Source organism: Rhamphochromis longiceps, linkage group LG4 (assembly GCF_057381845.1).
Source record: "Rhamphochromis longiceps isolate RC_006_pf linkage group LG4, R_longiceps_female_GT1.1, whole genome shotgun sequence".
Classification (NCBI taxonomy): domain Eukaryota; kingdom Metazoa; phylum Chordata; class Actinopteri; order Cichliformes; family Cichlidae; genus Rhamphochromis; species Rhamphochromis longiceps.
In genome coordinates this window covers 15118012-15141707 of record NC_140560.1, presented here as the reverse complement: position 1 = coordinate 15141707, position 23696 = coordinate 15118012, and the positions used below count along the sequence as shown (strand labels likewise).

The 23696-nt window shown below is 40.4% G+C and overlaps 1 protein-coding gene across 1 annotated transcript; it reads right to left on the bottom strand.

Annotated features, from left to right (window-relative positions):
* Positions 1-9812: 9812 nt before the first annotated feature.
* On the bottom strand, positions 9813-10657 carry socs1a (suppressor of cytokine signaling 1a). Its single transcript, XM_085405149.1, has one exon. The coding sequence runs from the start codon at positions 10598-10600 to the stop codon at positions 9953-9955; it is 648 nt and encodes a 215-aa protein (XP_085261275.1). The 5' UTR covers positions 10601-10657; the 3' UTR covers positions 9813-9952.
* Between the last annotated feature and the right edge of the window lie 13039 nt (positions 10658-23696).

The window sequence follows — 23696 nt, the reverse complement described above, 5'->3', positions numbered from 1 at the left end:
TAACTAATTAACAAACAAACAAACAAACAAAACCGTATATAAAATCAAAACAGATAAAATCAGAACAGTAGATAAAATCAGTAGTTAAATGTAAGTTTTGAAATTTAAGCTTAAAGTATGGATTTGGTGCTTTATTCAAATGCAGCTGAGAACAGGTGAGTCTTCAACCTGGATTTAAATAAACTGAGTGTTTCAGCTGATCTGAGGCTTTCTGGGAGTTTGTTCCAGATATAAGGAGCATAAAAGCTGAATGCAGCTTCTCCGTGTCTGGTTCTGACTCTGGGAACTGATAAAAGACCGGATCCAGATGACCTGAGGGATCTGGATGGTTCATACTGGGTCAGGAGGTCATTGATGTATTTTGGTCCTAAACCATTCAGAGCTTTATAGGCCAGCATCAGAACTTTTAAGTCTATCCTCTGACGGACAGGCAGCCAGTGTAAGGACCTCAGAGCTGGACTGATGTGGTCCACTTTTTTGGTCTTAGTGAGGACTCGAGCAGCAGAGTTCTGAATGAGCTGTAGTTGTCTGACTGATTTTTTAGGTAGACCTGTAAAGATGCTGTTACAGTAATCAAGCCTACTAAAGATGAATGCATGGACTAGTTTTTCCAGGTCCTGTTGAGACATCAGATCTTTTATCCTTGATATATTCTTGAGGTGATAGTAAGCTGACTTTGTTATTGTCTTAATGTGTTTTTCTAAGTTTAGGTCTGCATCCATCACTACACCCAAATTTCTCGCCTGGTTTGTGGTTTTTAGATGTAGAGATTGAAGTTCTCTGGTGACCTGTAATCGTTTTTCTTTGGCGCCAAAGACTATTACCTCAGTTTTGTTTTTGTTTAGCTGGAGAAAATTGTGGCACAACCAGTCATTGATTTCCTCAATGCATTTACCAAGAGCCTGTACAGGGCCTCGGTCTCCTGGTGACATTGTGATATATATTTGTGTGTCATCTGCATAGCTGTGATAGTTTATTTTGTTGTTGTTTATAATCTGTGCCAGTGGGAGCATGTAAATGTTAAACAGAAGGGGTCCCAAGATGGAACCTTGGGGAACTCCACATGTGATACTTGTCTGCTCAGATGTGAAGTTACCTATTGATACAAAGTATTTCCTGTTTTCTACGTATGTTTTGAACCAGTTTAGTACAGTTCCTGAAAGACCTGTCCAGTTCTCCAGTCGTTTGAGTAATATGTTGTGGTCAACTGTATCAAATGCTGCACTGAGATCCAGTAAAACTAGGACTGACATTTTTCCACTGTCTGTATTCAGACATATGTCATTAAACACTTTGGTCAGAGCAGTTTCAGTGCTGTGGTTCTGTCTAAAACCTGACTGGAAGGCATCGTAGCAATTATTCTGTTTTAAGAAGTAACTGAGCTGTTGAGAAACTGCTTTTTCAATGATAGTGGACTACTGGCCTTGGTCGAGGTCTGTGCTCTCCGAGTGCCCTTCAGGTTTTACTTGCAGACAGAAAGTGAGAGAGGATGGTGCTCATTTCTTTTGCTTGTGGTTTTCTTTCCCCTCTTCACAGAATCACAGCTCAATACTCTAGCACAGCAGAGGAGGTTCTCCTCTGTGTTTCTGAGAGTGTGGGAAGATTTCCACTGATGTTTGGGTTGCATTTCCTTTCTGCCGCTGACTGAGTTTGGTGTCAAGTAACACACACACACACAAGGAATTCGCAGAATATTTTTAAGGCCGATTTGTCATTTGATTCAATTTTAGTTCAGATGTATTTGGTTTTGAAACATGGCGATTTCTGAGAAATCAGGCCCTCAAAATCTGGTCCTAAAATCTGGGGAGTCATCAGGAGAGAGGTGAAACAACCACCTCGATGTCACTATGAAACTTCAACAGGGATGTCTGTCATTTCTCTAAAAAGAAACATTTTTCGCTCCGCAGTTCTAACAGATATAATGAGGATGTTTCCAAGTATGAGGCTTTTTGACTTGAATGTGCATGTGAGATGTAATCTGCTGGAGCTTATGACGTTACGCTTCGCACCCTTATGTTATGGTCCTGTGGCTGCTGCAGGAACCCTCAGTCATTGTGTGGTCTGTACGTGTCAACTTTTTTTTTGTTTATCGCGGTTCCTCTCTTCAGGGAAGTCTGGTGATGTGTGCGTAAAAGTGAAGAGGTTCCTGGTACTGCAGCAACACTCTGTGTGTGTGTTTTCTCTGTACTAACCGCAGTGACTGCGATGATTGGAGATTAGTCTGTGCACTCATATGTGTTTCATATGTATGAAACAATGATTCTCTTTAAAAGTGCATCGTACTTCACATGCGCCACTTTTAAGATGATGCTGTTCATCAAAGATAACTGGTGCACTTACGCTCTGGTTTTGTTCGTGGTGCACGGTGCAGCTGAACTGAGGTTATCTTTGAGCGTTTGGCAGCTTTAGTAGAAATGGATTAAGTATAACGTGTAGAACAGTTACAATATTTTAAGGAGACTTGTGTGCCACAATGTGCAGCAGACAAAAGTCATTTTTCTTAACTTGGCCCAAAGGCTGGAAACGGGGAACGGCTAGCTCTTAGTATCACCAGGCAAACAGCACAAATTCCAGGAAGTGACTGCACTCCGCTAAGAAATGGTTCAGCGCCTGACTCCCCCCACCCGCACCATGTCTTTTTTTACACTGTGATATTTAGTACTGTGCAAAAGTCTTGAGTCACCCCTCATTTCTCTATATTTTGCTTCCAAGGAAACAAGATTTCACGTGATTTTTTTTCTTTTGTTTTATCTGATCAGCAATAACTTATCACAGCAGTTGTTCTTTAGACTTTCTGAAGGTCTTTCAAAGTTTTTTCTTTGGACATTGGCTGCTTTTTCACTCATTTTCAGTGCAGCTCTTGTACCTGATCGTTTTTAGAGGAAAGTCCCAACAATTTCCATGTCTTTAGTTTAATCTGTAAAAAAATTCTAAAGGTGACACAGTTTGATAGACATCAAATAAGAACTTTTCACCAACAATGTGATTCCCAAAGAGTTATTAGGTGAAAACTTGGCCTATCTCAACATGGTGTGCAGTGTGTCCTTAAAATATTTGAGGAAATTGGACAAGTGAAGGACAAAAAAGCATCAAGCCTATCTACAGAAGAGGAACAGTATCCGAAAGTCATGTCATGACAAATCCAATGACAAATTTTTGGTTTAAATCATCACTGATATCAGTTCAAGAGAGAGGGATAACAGTGAGTGTCTACAGCCATCCATAAACGCAAGGGAAGCTCTGTCAAGGTTTAGGCGTACATTTCAGACACTCATGTTGGGGATGTTGTCAAAGCTGATCAATGCTTTACTTTCCATCTTGATTATTTTCCCAAACACACTGTCCATTGAATATATCTGGATAGAAAAACACACAGTGGAACACTATCAGTTATGGACTGGCCTCACCAGAGCGTGGACCTCAACATCATTGGAGCAGTGTGGGATCATCTTGATAGAGAACAGAACAAAAGGAAGCCAACATCCAAGAAAGAGCTTTGAATGGCCTTCAAGAAGCCTGGAGAACTATTCCTGAAGACTACTTAAAGAAAAGGCGAAAAAGCTGCCTAAGAGAGATCAGACTATGTTGAAGAATAAAGGCAGTCATGCTAACTCTGTCTTTGCCTTATATATTGCATTTCCATTTATCTTTGCACATGTTTTAATTAATCAAATAGAGAAACGAGTGTAGGCTCAAGACTTTAACACAACACTGTAACATATTAGGAGACCTAGAAGGCAGATTTTGTTACCTTATGATGAGGCTAAGTTAGTTAAGGTGTTGTTCTGGCCAAAGTACCCTATGACCTTTTCTGGTAAACACACTCATGCTAACTACAGGCTGTAAATGGATGACAGTCAGGTATTTCTGATATGATAAATCATGGAATGAAGTCAAAGTGTGCCTCTTTGACGCTTTTCAAGACACGCACAAATTCATTTCAAAACCAAGTGTGTGTGGGTATGTGTGGGTGTCGGGGGGAGGTTGGGGGAGGCCAAAGCATAAACATAAATTGCTATTCTGTGACTCAAGGATCTGAAATTGTTCTGGTAACTGCACAATGTCAAGTTCCTTGTAAGTGTCGGTAATTCAAAATTTTCTCAATGAGTACACAAAGCAGTGAATGATGCGCCATTTAAATCTCTGTGACGTCTCTGCATAATAATACAAAGATAACAAGCACCTCATGCGATTTTCTCTTATATAGAAAATTTTTAATTCTGAGCTTTATTTTAAGGGGAAAACCTTAAATATACTCTTTTTTTTTTTGCCTGTTTCATTTATCTGAGGGCAGGCATGAATAGATGAATCAGAAATTCAGATAATGTCAGGCCTCCTTGGATGAGGGTATCTAGTGATAATGGCCGAAACACCCGATGAATCCAAGGTCCACTACTGACGATGTGTCCCAAACTGGTAAAGTGTCTGGGCTGCCTTTCCTCATAACAGCCATCCCTCAAGATTTTCTCCATTTACAGCAATGCAGGACTGTAATATCTAGTCCTTTTTACTGAATTGGTCACAAAGTGAAGGGGTCGATGGTTTTCTGTCTTTTGCTGGCACATTCTTATGTCCCTCTGTGTTATACTGCATAATCCTACTACTAGTTACGAGGCTCTATGAGGTATCCTTACTATCATGAGTTATTAGTTGCAACCACCCACAATGTAGGTCATAGGTTAAGTATTTAGTAAAATATGCTTAGTGAAGGATAATTAAGCATGGAACTGTCTGTTTGTTCAATACATACGCAGTTGGATCCTTACACGTTTGGACACTTTATTGACATTTTGTCTCAGATGTTCAGCTTTACTTCAAGGGTCTTCGTTTTGTTTTGTATGAACTGCTTAGGAGTTACAGCAATTAACTCCTACACAGAACTCATTTACAAATTGAATTTAATGGAATTTTATTGATCGATAGACTGAATCGCAGTTACAGGTGAGACCTGTTTCCTCGTTGTTCAATGACATATTAAGTGGGTAAAAGACCTGATGTTGATTTCAAGTTCTGAACTTGCATTTGGTATCTTTACATTAGATTGTGAAGATCTTGCGAGAGAAGATACTTTGAATATCAGTACACTCAAGAACATGATGGCCAGATTAGACTTGCCTGCTTAGTTCTTGACACATGAAACCGAGATTTATTTGTGGGGAAAGTCTAGAGTAAGAGAGAAACAACTAATTGAAGATGTGAGTGCTGATGAATTCTGAAGTGTACTCAGATTCAGCTATATGACATCAAGGGAGGATTTAAAATGATCTTAGCACCTTTGTTAAACCCCTATTCATTAAAGCTAAAAGTCTGCACTGCAATCACATCTTGATTGCTTTATTTGGTTAGCTTTGGTTAGTAGGTTGTTTAGGTCACTGTGTTGGTTTACAGTGATATGATATGGATATATAATATAAATTTGTCCTACTACTCTTTCAACTGCTACTGCTACTACTGTACCTGCTATTCTCGTGAAAGTCATATGTCTTGAATCCAACAACGGAATCAGATCAAATGTGATTGTCTAGAGAAAAAATGTAATCTTTTGTGTGTGCGTTCCTCGTCTTTCATGAGAGAAGTCTGGAAATGCTTTAGCTGGGAACTATTTAGTCATTAGCATTGAACATATTTTTCCCACGTATGAAGCAAAAACTAGAAAAACCGCTTCTACCTCCTCCAACCAGTCTGGTTGCAGCTTTCACCAGACTCATGTGATTCATAGAGCAGTGGAGCGTAGCTATAGCTAGTGTCAGGATTGGTGTCGTCAATTCAGTGTGAGACCCTTCCTCTTCTGCTCCTTAGTTACTTCTTTGAAAAAATGACCAGAAAGCTGTTTGTACAACGTGGTCATCTGTGAAATGATAAGAAGATTGGTTCAGTGAAGAGCCTCTTCACTTTTGGCAAAGTCAGTTCTGAAGCTTGTTGTGGTTATCTGATGACCAGCACTTCCACAGATCTGCCATCACCACATTGTTCATTGTGAAATATCCCCACTAACAAGAACTGGAAGAAGGAAATGGAAAACAGGAAATGGATGACTAATGATTTTTCAGGGAAATCTGTTTTTTCATCACTTCTCAACAAGAAGTAACAGGAAAGACTCGTCCAAGAAAACTCAAGCAAGCAGCGAGGCTCTCCAGCAGCCTGCCTGGAAGCTAAAAGGGGGCTAATAGCCTCCACCGCAGAAGCAGTCATGTCCTGCGATGATGGGAGGATCTCTTTCATCAGAACCCTCCGATTAAAAGTACAGCAGAATCACAGTTCTGAAAATGGAGCGTCGCATTCATACTGAACGTCATGCAACACCTCCTCTTTTTACGCTTCTCCGCCAGCCTCATTCTGAGCGTCCCTTTCTCTCTCTCTCTCCCCTTGGGCATTGATTGTCAATTGATTTCTGTAGAAGCGCGTGCAAGTAAAGGACAGAAAACTCCACGCGGAGGATTCCACAGAAATCAGCTGATAAGCACATAGTTGCAGAACACCTCACTTCACCTTTCACTTCTCAAAATAGTCAGGAATGTCCTTAAAACCAAGACGCTTCAGAGTGAAACTGCGCTACTGTGTGACTCACTCGTCACCAGCCTTCAACTCCCTCCCCACTCCACGAGATACAGCCTGCGCTCAAATGTCAATATCAAATATAATTTTAAGATAAGTCTTTATAAGAATGGATGACTGATAGCGCCTATATAAGCAAAGGCATTACAATCATTATCGTTACTCATAATCCACTCTATGACTTGGTGTGTGTTCCTCTTCCTCAAGCTGAGGTAATTATATCCTCAAACTAGTCAAGTTTACTTGAATCAACTGTGAGTATTATATTCAGTATGACTCATTGTTTTATGTTTGTTTGTGTGTGTGTGTGTGGCTTCAATTGTCTAGACTCAAAAAAAAATTCCCCTAAAGAACACAGAGCTTTATTGGTAAGGTTTGGTTTTCAGCGTTGGAGTTTTGGTTAGCTGTGAGGAAAGGATAGGAGTTTAGGTAAGCTGACAACGTCAGCGCAGAAATGAAATGTGCTCCACACAGTGTGAAACAGTGACACACTGCTCTCACAAATGTCATGAAACTGCTAAATTCAGCCAAATTGTGATGCTCTTAGGCGATAAACCTTTTTTGGAGTCACATGTAGATCACAGTTCCCACACAGTCTGCATTTGCAGTTTTACATGTACAAAAGCAACATCAGTTTACATGAAATCAGACTTTAGGAAGGAAAAGGAAAGGCTTAATCAGCTGGGAAACTGGCACCTGGGGGGCTAACACCTAGCCTGGTTCTTTCAGTAATTAGCAATATGACAGTATACAATTGACACCAACTAATACGGTCACTTGTGAACGTCCTCTATTTTATATCTGGAAATGGAAATGGACTGATTCTTATATACTGCTTTTCTACTCTGCTTCAGCAGTCAAAGCACTTTATACAACATACCTCATTCACCCATTAATACACGCACTTTTTCCACACCTAAGTGCTTTCTATCTGAGAGTCACACACATTCACACTTCGATGAACACATCAGAGACCAACCTGGGCTTCAGTTTCTTCACCAACGATACTTTGGCGTGCAGACTGGAGCCGCCAGTAGCCAACCAGGCCAAACCACCAACCTTCCAGTTAGTAGATCACCTGCTCTACTTCCACCTCACTTTGATTTCTGTAAAAACCAAAGAGTAAACCAGCGGATACCATCATAGCATTCTCTACTACTACATCAGATTTCCTTTAAGCAGTACACATGCCAACAGGAAAAAGCCTTGGAAGGCTGGAAGGTAGGACAAAAGAAGGTAGGCCAAAAGTACTGAGCCATTGTGTCCACGAGAGCTGCTGAGCCATAGGAATCCATGCCCCAAAGGTTGCCGCAGCAATGGCTTACTATTACAACACCACACTCTATTTTAGTGAGCTTTGGGGCTTTCACAAATCTTTGTAAAGGCAAACCACATTTCTAGGTGACTGACTTTATTCACTTGTAGCAAAGGGACAGAAAACATGTGACTCCAAAGATTAAGTGGCACGGCCCAATACTTTAGTCCATTGCCAGGTAGCTGTGAACTGTTCACACTGCGTACACTCACACTTGTAAAGATTCATTGGTGTTTGGCAGTCTGGGAATGTCTTCACAAGCCGGATACTCAACATGTAAACAGGAAAACAAGGACTTTTAAATCCATTCATACTGAGGTCTAAAAAGTCTGGTTGTGGGTTCAGACGGAAGTCCCTTAACTATTGGCTGAGGCCGCTCAGTTAGAGCTGCTCCTACTGCTACTTCTACAGCTTTATTTAAGTATGTGTAAAGTCACAGTTGCATTACTATCATCAGGTATTAGTCACACCCCTTAGTTCATTTTAGGGCAGCGTGGTAGTAACAATGAAGTGTGAATGCTAACTTCCTTTAAAAAAATACGCACACATTCCAGTCATGTGAGTCGCACTCAGCCAGGTGTGCCACCTGCTGTTGCTGCACTGATTATATCAAAAGAAAAGACAAACCCAGCTTTGACTGGAAAGCAAGTCTCTAAGTTAGTGCTTCTGTTGTTTAGTTTGTCTTCACTGTTATCACCTGATTTCTTTTATTACTTCAACTCACTGTGTTCATTAACATACGATTAATGCATTTCCTACCCTACTCAAAGTTTATTTCTCATAACTCGAAGCCTGACCTTGATCTATCATGTATCTGTCTAACCACTAACCCCAAAAATTTCCCACTTCCTCTTGAGAGCATTTTAATCTGTACTGGGTCCAAATTAGATTGAAAAAGCAACACACACACACACACACACAATTCATTACGTGTCACCTCTCCCCCTGATTCTGGTAAGTGTGTCTGTATCTAAGCGTAACAGTCCATTTACTACCAAAGTAACCCCACCCACCTGTCACTTTGCCCTACCGAGATGAATCACCAAGTGACGGTATACTGTACAATAACCTTCCCCATTTCCTCGTGTCTGTCTGTCTGTCTGTAATGTGAGGGTGTGTGTGTGTGTGTGTGTGTGTGTGTGTGTGTGTGTGTGTGTGTGTGTGTGTGTGTGTGTGTGTGTGTGTGTGTGTGTCCCTCCTTCTCTCACTTAACTCCCACAAAACTCCCACAAGTCAGTGCGGAATGACAGGAAAAGTTAAAAAGTAAAACATAACTATCGCAGTGAGTTTAAATACTTTATTTAAAATAGAATAATAAGACATGTTAAAAAAATATGTTCAATTCAGTCACGAAACTCTCACATGTGAGCTTTGTGAGGGAGACAGGAGAGCTAAGAGTTACAGTACATGTGTTTGAGGCCTGTCTTCGACACTGACATCCTCCGTTGGGTTTTCAAGAATGAGACAGATGACAGTTCGAGAGTCAGTGCTGATTGACATTCATGTGTGATGTAAACATTCCACATTATTAGAGTATTTAAACCTGCTACAAAAATATATCTCCCTTGTGGCATGGCAACAGTACCCTCCGCCATCCCTCCATGCGTCTAAATGTCCGCTCTCTTAACGTCCTTGGACAATATTTATGTTGGACTACAGTTTCCAGTGGAACGGCGGCATTCACAGGCGAGCCCACCGGTTCTTTCATCTCTAAAATAGCTCTGTTGTGTCTGTAGTTTTCTTTTAATGCAGCACATCCCAACTTTTCATACTTCCTCAAGAGCAACAGGTGCTCTGTCCATGTGAAACTGGGAGTTGAGTCTCTAGAGGTAATATATGTTGAAATGTCAGCCACAAACCCACTCCAGCTGGAGGCTGTCTGCACTCGACTGCTAACGTGTTCTCCCTTTTCGAGCATTTGGGAGCTTTTCAGCTCAAAGGGTTTTCCCTGTAACCATATCACAGCAGTCTCAATCTCCACTGAGTCGCAGACAGGCTTTACCAATCCCTTGCTGTTACTTGGTAAGGGCGACCTTCTTGAAATTATAAATAATACTGTCAACAGTTTGTATGGTAAGCTGGTTACAGTTTGTAAGGGAATTCCAACAGAAAGTCTTGGGCGACATGTGTGAGCGGCAGCTCTGGAACCTGGCTTGCCCCTCCACACAGCTCCAAGATGCGCTTCCTGCACAGCTCCTGCAGCGTCGGTTCCCATTTCCTGTAAGGGACGCTCAAGCTCTTCTTAGGAGAATTGATGTAATGCTCCAAGAGGGCAAAGAGTGTTTGGAAAGACCGCAGGTTGCCCGCTAGTGAGAACTTCTGGCGCTTGTAGTCAATGCGCACGCTGACCGGTCCCGTCTTGGCGTGGTAGGACAGTGTGAAGAAGACGTCTTTCTGACGGCTATCACGGATGAGGAAGCTGCCCAGCGGGGCGTCCCGAAGCATGCGGTGAGCGTCCTCCACTCCCAGGGGACCCCAGTAGAAGCCGCAACGCTCGAGCTTGGATGCTGTGTCTGTGATGATTCTGCAGTCCTCCTTGCAGGTGAACGTCGGAAAGTGAGTCAGATAGACGGAGGGCGTTCTACGGTGTTGATTGGCTTGACGCTGAAGCTGCTCCACTTTGGTGCGAAGTGTTGAGGAGGAGGAGGAAGACAAGGATGAGGATGATGATGATGACAAGCTTGACAAGCGGGTCTTGTCATGGCCTTCGACCGTGCCGTCGGCTACCATCCTACAGGGGAGAGAGGCCCCAGACCCTCTCCCATCTCTAACCACCACACTGACATCCTGAGAGACAAACAGACAGAAAGGTCATTGACTTTTTCACTCACAACTGAGGCTAGCATCACTTTCACAGCAGCTTTGAAAAAAACCCAGACTTCTCAAAGCACAAAGAGCGCTGGTGTGCGCAGATAGACGAGAAACGCCTTGTAGTTTCCACTGAGCAGTTCAGCTTTGTTATGACTTGGATCTGCGGTTAAGCCGGCATAAAATCGACAGTGATGGTTGCCACAGCCAGACTACTGTACAATCCGTATGCCCCCCCCCCCCCCTCCACACACACACACACACACACACACACACACACACACACACACACACACACACACACAAAAGTATTTTACTGCTTCTTCTGTAATGACTTAAGCATCATATAACTAAGAATTCAGATAAAATATTTACACTAAAATGCATTGACTTGATTTCTTTAAAGCATCCTGTTCTTATAAGCTATACATAAAAAATCAACAGTATCCTCTGTGTGATTAATGGTATTTTCCTTCCTTCTTTAACGCGAATGATCTAAAAGGAAAAGAAAAAAAAACTTGCGCCACCAGTGGATGGAAGTTGAGCTAAATTCAAGGAAAGAGTAATGATTAACACTGGTGACGACCTGTGCTGATATCCGGCCGTTTACTCTTAACGATCGCATGTTGAAGCCGTTCAGACGAATACTTGACCGTTCACTTCAGCCAGACTGCGCTCAGAGAAACCTGAGCCTGATCCATGGTTTAACATTTTTCTGAACGCTGTTTTCCCATAAAACAAAAGCAGCTACGATTCTCCATCGCCATTTTCCACCCCCCAAAAGCATCCCAACCAAATATATCATTTTTTTTCTTTTTTCTTTTCTTAATATATATATGGAGAGAAATAAAGGCTCACCGTTTTGTTCTGACTGATGTAGCGGTTTAAGGATCCGTATGGTCTGTAATCCCAAAGTGCGAAAGCTGTGATGGCAAAGAGCAGAATTCCTTGCAAATAATCCCTCGGTTGTCAGGATGCAGGGTGCACAGTTGCATTTGGGGTTAACCTTTACACCTTCTGGGCTTTGAGCTCCAGCCGTTAGATTGTGTGTGTGAAGCCTGGTAAACAGTTCACAGGCTTTTTAACAGGCTTTGCTCCGCCTCCTCCTCCTCCTTTCCTAGAAACGAAAGTGAAACTAAGAGAGGACGATCGCTAGCTTACTCTTTCACTTCTTTGAACTGAAATTTCAAGAATTAAAAAAAAAAAACAAAAACCGCAAAGCCACATGACAGCAGGACGTTTACAGAAAGAGGTGGTATATTCGAGTAATGGGAGCAGTTTTTGTTGGTGTTTAGATTGACTTCGTCATTAGGGGTTGTAGTTTTTGTAGTTTTTCTTAATTATATTTTTTTTTTGAAAAAAAAAAAATTCAAATGATGTAAATTCAGATTTGTTTGCCTAAACATGCATGCCGGTTCATGTTCAGAGATGGCATCAACAATCAGGATCAGTCCTTTTGTTTTGTTTTTCTTTGTAACTTTGCCCCTGCAGGTTGATAAGCATCTCCCTTTCCATCAAATACTAATGGCGAAAGATGACATGTAGCATTCCTGTGTCCTAACATGTCGAAGAAGTGCAAATTTGCACATCTTTTTGCAGAAATAATGTTAAAAAGAAAACATACATGCACATTTAGCAAAACAGGTCTGGGCTTGTAAATTAGTCATGCTTATGCTGCAGATGTAACTCTCTGTTGTTTGTATTTGGCTCTTTTCTGCAGGGTCTTTACATTTGGGGGTAATTCATTGCAGAAATGTGCACAGCATGACATCCTTCCAGTAATTTCACTGTTTTTCTTGCAGAACTTCACTTCCTTGCAGCTAAGGTGAGTAGTTATATGTAGTCATCAGATCTTCAGATAGCTAGTGGTTGTATTAAAGTTAATAATTATCTTTAACTGGAGTCTCGTGGTGGCTTTTTTATGTCTTATCTTGAATATTCAAATCTGATTGTCCAATGAGATTATGTGAGGTGTAGTACTTCTCAGAAAAGGGTACTATGCCTGCCATTTGTTTCACAATAAGTGTGTGAAACAGCAATCGAGTGTGTGCCCGTGTCTGTGTGTGAGTCTTCAAGTGTAACATGGCGTGGAGGCAGCAGCAGCCAGCTGTGGCGCTTCATTCGTGTTTGAATCCTAAAGAAAACCTTGCTTTAGTGTTTTTCTCGAGGTGCATTTCTTCCTGCGTTTCCTGTAACGTGGAGCATGTTTTCAGAGAAATCTGGCAATAAATTTGAATTTCATTTGATGCCCGATTGAACTCAAGAATTCCCAGATTTCTTGTTACCGCGGATAAAGTACTTCATCGATGCTTTATCTGGAATGAGGGCTTCTCGGCTTGTATCACAAATGACAAAGTGGTCAGTGAGGTCACTTCTGCTTAGTTTCTAAAGAAGTAGCGTTGCAGCGTGAAGAACAACAAAGAGGGCAAATTTACTTTTCTGCTCGTACAGCTGCGAGCATTCAAGTCTCTCAGTACAGTTTTGCCAGACATAGAGAAATGAAACTATTGGTGGCAGCTGTTGATACTCAGTATCACATTACAGAGAGAGGAACTGGTCCTCAGCAGGTCATTTTTGTCAGGCTGAAAACGAGTAAACTGAAAGTTAAGGAAAAGGCTGGAGATCAGCTGATGTGAATTACTTAAAGGGGCAGGAACATGCACACGGTTAGGCATATGATAGCAGAGGCAGACTGTGTGAGGAGTGTGAGCGTGTTTCTTTTTATAACAGGACAAGTCTGATCAGCCTGGTGCTTGCACGAGCAGAAGTAATAGTTCTAAATATGTCCCAACTCTGTCTGTGAGCTCTTGAGCTTCACATCCATGATAAGCTTTGCATCTTTTGTCTCGTCTCTGTCCCCTCAACTCCAACCTCTTTGTGCCGGGGGTTTCTTCAAGTTAAAGGGGAGTTTTTCCTTTCCACTGTGGCCAATTTCTTGCTCACGGGGCGTTGGTTGTTTGATTGCTGGAGTTTTCCCTGTTTTCTCTGTGTAGGATATTTAAGCGACTGTTGTTGGGATTTGGCGCACACCCCCTCACACAGCATTACCGTGGAAAACTTTAGTGTCCATATGCAAGTTGCTGTAGTAACACATACAAATTTAAACAATTCACAGAACTGAAGAGGATGTTTGAGAAAGGCCAATCATCACTTTACATTTTTAAGAACTGATCTCACGGCTCATTGTGAAACTTCACGGTCTTCTATCAGGGTTGTTGTCTTCTGAGGCAGCAGCACAGCTGACCTTCAAACAGGCTACTGAGTCTTTGTTCGACTGCTGCATTTGATAAATAACTGCTTGGCTCATAAATTGTGCATTTCTTGGTTGCGCTCAGAGAATACCTCACAAGCTTAATCAAACTTTTCGTACGCTTATCTGCATGTTGTAATTTTCTATGAGTCTGTGGTGGCCAGTGCGATCCTCTATGCTGTTGCATGCTGGGGGAGCAGGCTGAGGGTCGCAGATGCCAACAGACTTAATAAACTGATCCGTAAGGCCAGCAATGTTGTGGGGATGGAGCTGGACTCCCTCAAGGTGGTGTCGGAGAGGCGGATGCTGTCCAAGATAAAGACAATGTTGGATAACACCTCCCACCCACTCCATGACATGTTGGTCAGTCACAGGAGCTCGTTCAGTGAGAGACTGAGATTACCGAAAAGCACCACTGAACGACACAGGAAATCATTCCTGCCTGTGGCCATCTCCCTGTACAACGCATCCACTTAACACACTGTTTGCTGCTACAGCTACACATGTTTCTTTTCCAAATATTTATTTTATAAGTGACTTATGTATGTATGTATGTATGTATATATATGTATATATTGTACTATTCTTAGTTAGCGTATTGTCTGTCTTGTCTTAATGTTGGTTTAAAATGGAGCACTGTAACAAAAAATAATTTCCCCCAGGGATCAATAAAGTATTCTGATTCTGATTCTGATTCTGATTAATGCTTCTGGGTCTACTTGTCTCTGCTCTGTGTTGTTAGGCCAGTTAAAGGCTCTAGCCCTGAGGAGAAACATTCATTTTATTACACTGGATGCATGCCACAGCTCCTTCTGCTTGTGCTGCATGTCAGTGTTGGATTTCCTTGCATGCATTGCAGATGTACTCTAAATTTGTATAATGATACATTGAGCAATGCAGTTTTGCAACAGTGTATGCACACGTGTCTTGCATTTACATGATAATGCGCTTGGTGTTTACTTCAATGTTTGCACATGCTCCATGAGTTTCATTTCTGTGAAACAGGGAGAGAATCAAGAGACAGATGCACACCTTCACGCTGCATGCTGCACAGAACGTCCATGGAGGAGTGAATACATACAAGATATCACCAGGGCACCCATTAAATCCAATAACAGCTGCATTTTTTCAAGCACCTTTAATCATCTAAAAGCCATCAGTGGTGTTACGGTCTACATAGCATGGGTGGCGTGCACAACAGTGAGGGTTCTCGAAATCCTGGCGGTGATATATGGGTTTTAGAGCAAAATGCAGATGACAGCTTTCTCGAGGAAGGCCTTTTTTATTTCAGCAAAGACATCAACAAGTAACATTTTGTTTGTATTACTGCAGTATGACTCAGAAAAATACAAATTACAGCTACTGAAACAGCCTGCATGCAATCCAAAACCATTCACAGTGTTATGAAAAAATAATGTGAGTTCCTCGTTTCCTCAGAGATTTTTTTGTTTTGTTTTTTGCATGTACATTTAGTAACTACAGCTTGTTTTGTTGTTTTCATGCCGCTGCACAGCAGGACACAATGACGTGGTGATGCATCCCAAAAATAAAAAGTTAACATTATTGTGACATTATGACGTTTGTGCAAAAGACTATTTCTGGCCTTACCTCAGGGACAGAAACACACTGTTTCATCATGTTTCACCTGTGGTCAGATATTGAATTGGTGTATGAAGATACAAAGTTTATAGATTCATTGCAGCCACGCCCATATTGTGAGCCCTGCCTGTTGTTGTGCCAATAATAGTTAGCTTTTTTTGGAATTTCATACCTTCTGAAAAACATTCATGTAAACTGGAACTCTACTGGTTCACTAATTTGTGCATACTAGACCATTACCAGAGGGATGTTTTTCTTTTCCTTTTCTTTATTTTGTTAAGCCACTTAACACTTTTTCAGCATGCAGTGATTCCCAAAACACACCAGGCCATGGATTGGCCTCCCCAATACCTGTAGATCAACATTACTGAAGCAGTATGGGACAAAGAACGAAACAAAAGGGAGCCAATATCCAAAGAAGAGCTTTGAATGTTTTTCAAGAAGCCTGGAGAACTATTCCTGAAGACTGCTAAGCTTTTTAAGCAAGTTCAGACTGTGTTAAAGAATAAAGGTGATGAAACCAAATATTGAATTTCAAGCTTTTTAGAATTGTATAAACTCTGTTTTTGCCTTCTTTATTCATGCTTGTGCATATCTCAAATAATCACACCATCTATTCCCCAATGTCCTCAGTAAAATAAAGAGAAATTAAGGTTATCAAAAGACTTTAGCACAGTACGGCATGTCCTGCACAATAACAAGCATTAGTTGCCAAAAATCAGCAGATGAAAAACAGCACGAACATGTCCCAGCACCGCACACATTTCTGCAACAGCAAGCTGTTGTTTTAATGTCCTTTATCACCTTTACTTTTTCTTTTTGGGTCTGCAGAGATGTTGGCAACAGTAATTTACAATGTTTCAACTTGTCCTGTAGTCCTGAAACAAATGATCAAGCAGCGTTTTAATCGGTTCTCCTATCACAAAACAGCCTGTGTATCAACTCATGTCCTTTTGTGTCTGTACTTTCATTTTAAAGGAGATTCAAAAGTGGACCTGAAATCATTTACAATAATTCATAATCTTCTGGAAAACACTGTTTGTTCTACTTTCACTTGCCCTGGATGATGTTATTTGCATTTTGACTGTGATAACACATGAATAGCTACCTCAGTTATCTTTTAGGCAACGCTTCCATTGGATGCTGTAAAGCTGCTATGCTACATCTGTAATTGCCAGTGCGCAGTGGTGCAGTAAATCATAAAGCGAATCACTTTTAGTGGTGTATAAACTTTATGATAGCCTTTTACTTTATGTTCATCAGTTTCATTTTCATTTAAGATGTAAAATCCCAATCATAAGACCATAACTGAAGAGGTGAAAGATTAAATAGTAATAATCAAGACAATAAAAAGGAGAGCGAAATCCACTGACGGATACTTTTAAAGATTTTGAAGACCGTGGGAGTTTGGGTAGTCAGCGGGGCAGTTTTCTAAAATTCAGGGAAAGAGTTGTGTTTTGATGCTCTTGCAAGGAATTGTGTGGATTCAGGTTTTCTAGTTAGTCAGAAGTGTTATCCGCTTTTTCTTTTGCTGGCAACCAACAAAGATGAGTTAATAATTAATCATTTGGGGGTTGTTGGGTTGTTGTTTGCTTAACAAGCAGAGCAAAAAGCTTCTCAGGAAAGCAGCACCCACGACTGTTTTTGTAGTTGTTGTCTGCTTTTTTAGTTTTGGTTTTTTTATCTTTCTGAATGTTATTGTGTGCAAGGGTTGGATACAGGCAGGACAAGAACGGGCAGGCCTTGGTCACGCCTGTCTGAAGTTCCAGCAGGGTAAATTTGATCCAGTCCTTCCTGTATTCTGTTAAAACATGACTGAGCTGGAATGAAAGTGGAAGTGGAGTTAGAGTGAAATGAGAAGCTGCATTTCGGCTAATCTTCGGCAGTTATAGGAAGGAGGTTCTGAGGAGGCACCGGGACAGAAAACACAAGACACACGAAAAAAAAGCAACTGTGCATGAGATCACAGTAAAGCCGTTTTCCACGAATTCCTGCAACATTTGGAAGCAATTACAGAATTTCGAACCTTACTGGAAGCCGTATAAAAATCCCTCATCCTTCAGTCATCTCTTTTCCTGCCTCATGTTAAACATTTTTGTTCTATCAGGTTGCAAAAAAACAAAAAGATTAGATTGTTATTTTTCCTTTAAGATTTATTTTCAATCTGCTTGTTCTGAGATCCGTTCCTGAGCCTTAACGTGTCTTTTCCTGCTCCACAGACTTATTCTTGGCTTCCTAGGGTTTGGTCTTGCACAAACAGATGCTTTTTAAAGGAAATATTTCTCCTGTTCCATGACAAGAGTGTGGACTTTGATTTACTTATTAGTCCTGCTAATTGCTTGTTGTTTCCTGCTACAAAGGCTCTCTGTGCTTTTAACTATGTGCTTTTAAACTGCTGTTTCCAAAGAGCCATCAGCAGAATGGCCCTGTACAGAAATTCCTCTTAAACCTACTCTTTGGATCCTCTCTTATAAGATGCAAAGGTTTACTGTAAAACAGCTACAGCAGGAGAACAGCAGTTTCATAAGAAGGGACACTCCGACGAACCGGTCAGACAGCTGGCTGACTAAACATGAAAGGAGCTTCCCCATTGTGATATTTACATTAAATGTTTTCCGGAGAAATGCACAGCCTACTAGGAAGATCTTCATTTCCTATTAACGCGGCACACAAACTGTCTCAGAAATCCGCTTTGGTCTGCTGCCAACTTTAACTTCTGATCTATTATTTGCAGATGACACAAATATTTTTTGTTCTGGGGGGAATCTAAAGGAGCTGCTGGATACAATTACTTCAGAAATGTGCAAAATTAAAAAATGGTTTAACAGGAACAAACTATCGCTAAATCTAAGTAAAACTAAAATTATCTTATTTGGGAATTCCCTTAGAAATGCACAAGTGCAGATTCATGTAGATGGTGTGGAAATTGAAAGAGTACTTGAACATAAGTTTCTTGGTGTGATTATAGATGATAAATTAAACTGGAAGTCTCATATAAATCATATACATAACAAAATTTCAAGAAGTGTCTCAATCTTGAGTAAAGTAAAACACATTCTGGACCACAAATCACTCCACATTCTCTATTGTTCCCTGATTGCACCGTATTTGAATTACTGTGCAGAGGTTTGGGGCAATACTTACAAATGTTCGCTATCATCAATCTTTATATTACAAAAAAGGGCCATAAGGATAATCCATAAAACTGGTTACAGAGATCATACAAATCCACTATTCTTAAAATCAAAAATTCTAAAATTCACAGATCTGGTTCATTTTCTCACAGCACAAATTATATATAAAGCAATAAATAACCTGCTTCCTGACAATATTCTAAAAATGTTTTCTAAAAGGGAACGGGGATACAATTTGAGGGGGGAATTAAATTTAAAATTAGAATTAAATTTAAAACATCCTCGTATCCGTACAACATTAAAAAGTTTTTGCATCTCTGTGTGTGGAGTGAAGCTGTGGAACAGACTAAGTAAAGATATGAAGCAATGTCCAAGCATGGCGCAGTTTAAAAAGCGGTTTAAGGATATGGTTTTTACAGGGTACAGGGAAAAGGTAGAGATTTGATAGGGTGTTCTTGTCTAATATTTTCATGTGTGTGCGCATGCACGGGTTTGTTGGTATGGGTATATATATATGTGTATATGTATGTATATGTATGTATGTATATATATATGTGTGTATGTGTATATATATATATATATATGTATATATATATATGTGTATGTGTGTGTATGTATGTGTGTATATATATATATATATATATATATATATATATATATATATATATATATATATATATATATATATATATATATTAAATATATATAAAATTGTAGGTTGTGTATCCTTCAGGTGTTAATGGGGTTATTGAAAATGTGTATATGTGCGTATGTGTGTATATACGTAGGTATGGATAGATAGAAACATATATGTGTATATATTAAAAAAAAAAAAAAAAAAAAAATTACACATAACATATAATGTAATTACAAGGAGGTATTTCTGTAGTCTATTGATACTAGATAGTGGAAAAGGGGTGGGATTAAATAAGCTTATGCTTCTTCCTGCTCCTTTTTGAACATGAACGTTATTTGGAGTTGTGGTTGCTCGTTTTCCTTTTGTTTGCTTTGTTCATTTGTCTCTTTTAATTCTATTTTTTTTTTTTTATACTTTTTCAACATGTTCAAAATAAAGATTCAATCAATCAATTATCTGAGCCGTGTTTTTATTGGGGTGTTTACTAATCAGACATGCATGAAACAGTTTTTTAACACGTGGAGAGTCAAACAAAGCGACGGGTCGGCTCTCGGTCACGTGCTTGACAAAGGGGCTAAAGTGGACATTGTGTGTCTAGTCTGTGACTGTCTTTGTTTGCTGATGTATCACTGGCATCGGGACTACAAAAGACATCATGCAGTGGAAAATTTTGATTTCCTTTGGTGGGCCTTTTGGGGAGATTCCAAACTGAACTGATTGATAGTTGGTATACGTTAATCACGTGAGCTACAATGTCTTGAAATTCACCCAGAGTTCTTGAATGGACCACTTCTGTTTACTAAATGGAAAGAACCGGTATCCGGACAAACACACTATATACAGACAATGTTTTCTAGTTGCAGGGGTGGGCCATGTGAAACCGGTTGCATTTTGGAAGGCCGGGAGATGATTTATGGAAGCAAGGACAAGAAAAATAAAATAATGATCCTCAGCAGATATTTGTTTTGTTTTATGGCAATATTATTCTACGCATTAGTTGCAAAATGACTATGAGGGTAGGAATGTGGTGGAACTGCTTACAAATATTCACTGATGCTATATTTCCCCCTGCTTTGTTTATTTAGTTTAAAATTTAGCAGTCGGATAGCTAAAGCAAATACTGTAATATATGCCCACTGTATAGGAGAAATAAATGTAACAAAAATGCACCACATATAATCCAAAACCTCAGTAAATGTACTTTCTGCCACTTCCTAAAATATGCTGAAACATCAGGGAAACATGAAGTGATACTCTATATATAATGATGACCCTGTCCAACAACATGTTTTGATGAATACGCCACGTGGGTATGAGTGTGTGCGCGTGCGCATGATTAGCACGTGATTTATTCTCATAAACCTTGTGTGTTTATGTTTACCTGAAGTGCTTCTGTCTGCGAGGGCGAGCCCATCGCCTAACAAGGTTCAGGGATGCAATGACTGCATGCTTTCATGCAAGCATCTGTTTATGGAAAGAGTTTGTGCAGTTTGTGATCATGTCACAGATAAAATATCTACACTGACCCCGGCTGACAGGCTCTGTAAAAAAGGACGAACGCTTCCTCCCCAAGCGTTCGTCCTTTTTTATTTATTTTTTTCTTTTATATTCGTCCTTCATTTCTTTTTTTTACAAACAGCGCAGTCCAGATGAATGCGTTATATAGCCACTCAATTACAAGGCGTTGCAACACTTTATGAGGCACAAATAAAACACTTAAGAAGAAATAAAAGTGAAACTTTAGCTATGGGAATTCTAGAAGCATGACTAGATTAGAAGTGAGGAATGAATTCGCTCATGCAATAACAGCAGTGTCTGACGAACTTTTTAACAAAAAACTGATCCCCGTCTCCTCAGTCATGTCTCCGTGGCTGTCCCTGTTCCCTGTCTTGTGTAGTTAATATATCCATCGTCCTGGTCTGTGTGTTTTTTTATCTTTCCTGTTCCCATGTTCTTCCTGCACTCCCCAGTTGTCGTGTCTCCGTGTTTGGTTTTTCCCAGTCCCACTGTCAAGTTTGTGCATCTTAGTCTGAGTCTCAATGTGTGTTTACTTCCTGTCTTATTTTGTCAGTCCCCTGTCTTGTGCACTTTGTCTTGTTAGTCAGATTTACTTCACCTGTGTTTCCTGGTGTGTTCTATCTCCCAAATTACCTCATGTGGGTATTCTCATACTCAGTTGGCTTCAGTTCCTTCTTGTAATCTCTCTCGTGTTGTGTGTTCTTTCATCTGTCTGGCAAGTTGCCAGTTAGTTTTATGCTGCTGTAAGTTTGCCATTTGGTTACCACTCAAGGAGATACAACGATACAAGGCGAAGAATAACTGCCACGCCACTCCTTAAATACACCAGCTTCATTGAGCCAAACAGTCCTCAGGTGTGCCTACTATGGAAACCCTGTGTGCCAAGGCCTCACTCGGCCACCCACCTGTTTCTAAAAAAAGAAAATGGAGAAGAATTTAAAACCCAGCACGCAGCTACAGTAAAAAGGTGGAATCCAGTGAATCAGCTGTAACTTTAGCCAGCTGTAACGGCCAGATGCTGAAGTAACATACTGCTACTGCAACATTATGAACATCTGCACCAAAAACACCACTCCATTTTTCTGGCTATACTGCTGTGAATGATGCATTTGCTTATTTTACATTGGTGTGTGTGATAAGCAAACATTTTACCTCTGTTTACTGTCACCAAGTCAGTCCGCTCTCAGTTGTTGGCTTTCAGTGCATTTGTGAGTCATCTAATCTAATTAATTAATCTGTAACATCATGGACACGTTGCATACTTCTCATCCCACTACAATTTTTAAAACACGCTGGAAATTTGGTGAACAGGGATTTCAACTCGCTCTCAGTTCCTGCAGGCTCGACATGCTGGGAACTGTGTTTAAACTTAAATTATTGCTTGTGGGTTGTAATGTTTATGCACTCTTATGTTTGTTTTTTCAAACACACAATGGCTGAGATGACCCCGTTCGTTGCTGAGAATAATTATGAAACCAACCCTTAACCCTCTGTTTTGGATTATTTATTTTTTTAAGGGGAGTTTTTTCAGGAAATAATCAATAAATATTAAAGTTATTGCCAAGACACTGTAGGAGAGCAGCCAAAAATCGCATATTGTGATACACAGGTTAAAGGTTAGAGCTGAGGTTACAGCCCGAGACCTTTTCACAAACCCTCTTTGTTAACAAAAGCCATTGAAATCTCAAACTATAAATGCATAGTCACTAGAGAATTCAAGCGTTTTTAGAGTAAAAGAAAAATTAGAGCATTTGAATGCAGTTGATGTATGGCGAGGGTGTAAAAAGAGCTGTAAGGTTTCAAAATGAGAGTCAAATCGAACCACTACCAATTCCTGAACCTGTTCTTTATGTTAAGGTAGGGAGTCCTGTTCATTTGTACTTTGCTGTTTCACCTCCAAGTTCTGGGAAATGGCAAGGCGGTTTAAGACACAAAGCTGCAAAGAGTGCAGGGTTTAGGGGAAGAGGATGGAGGATTGCATCTTTGCACATACAGATTTGTAATCAGTGCAAACATGCGAGCATATACTCACAGGCTAGACAGAGGCACACCTAGCTGCGAGCACAGGCACATAGGCACGCATAGGATAAATATCACTGCTAACAGCGAACTCACCGTTGTTTACATTTGCAAGCACGCGCATACGTTCGTTTGTTTGGGTTTTTGAATTCGACTGCACGTGCCTCTTGTCTGTGCACGGCTTGCGTGCGCGCAGAAACAATTACGGACTATTTGCCTAACAGTTTGCGTGTGTGGTCAGATTGCGGTTTCCCTCAGCAGAAATGGCCTTTTTCAAGGAACACGAAAGCGAAAGTAAGCACTCAGATCTGCCCTCTCCACATAGTAACAGATAATTTAGATACCATTTGAGATTTATGATTGGCTCTTCTGTCCACTCTGGCTTTAGGTGGCGCTGGAAAAGTGGAAAATTAACCCATGATTTTTGTTTGTTTGTTTGTTTGTTTGTTTGGTTGGTTGGCTGTTTGGTTGTTCGGTTGTTTGGTTGTTTGTTTGTTAAGGGGGCTGTAATTGAGCAGTTGTTTGGAATGCAAAAATCTAAGGGCACAGGGCTACCATCTAATAACATAGTTAAAATAGTTAAAGTACATTCAAATGATGGGACTCATTTGACTGAAGCTTTGTCGATTCTTCTTGATTTCCTCAGTGTCCCCTTCTAGCAGCTGTTGATTCTCACGTGAAAAGATAAGAATGGACATTGAAAAGTAATGCAGTTGAGCAGGTTTCAATAGAAATACGCTGTCAGTATTTTGCAATGGCAGTTGACAATGAGAGGCATTTATTGTGTTAATACAAAGTGATTAAACAAAGCAGAGGATAAGATAAGCTTTCAGTTTAATCAAATCAAATCAAATCACTTTT

Excerpts from the sequence above, each read along its gene's own strand:
- socs1a (XM_085405149.1), bottom strand. The coding sequence starts at position 10,600 with ATGGTAGCCGACGGCACGGTCGAAGGCCATGACAAGACCCGCTTGTCA.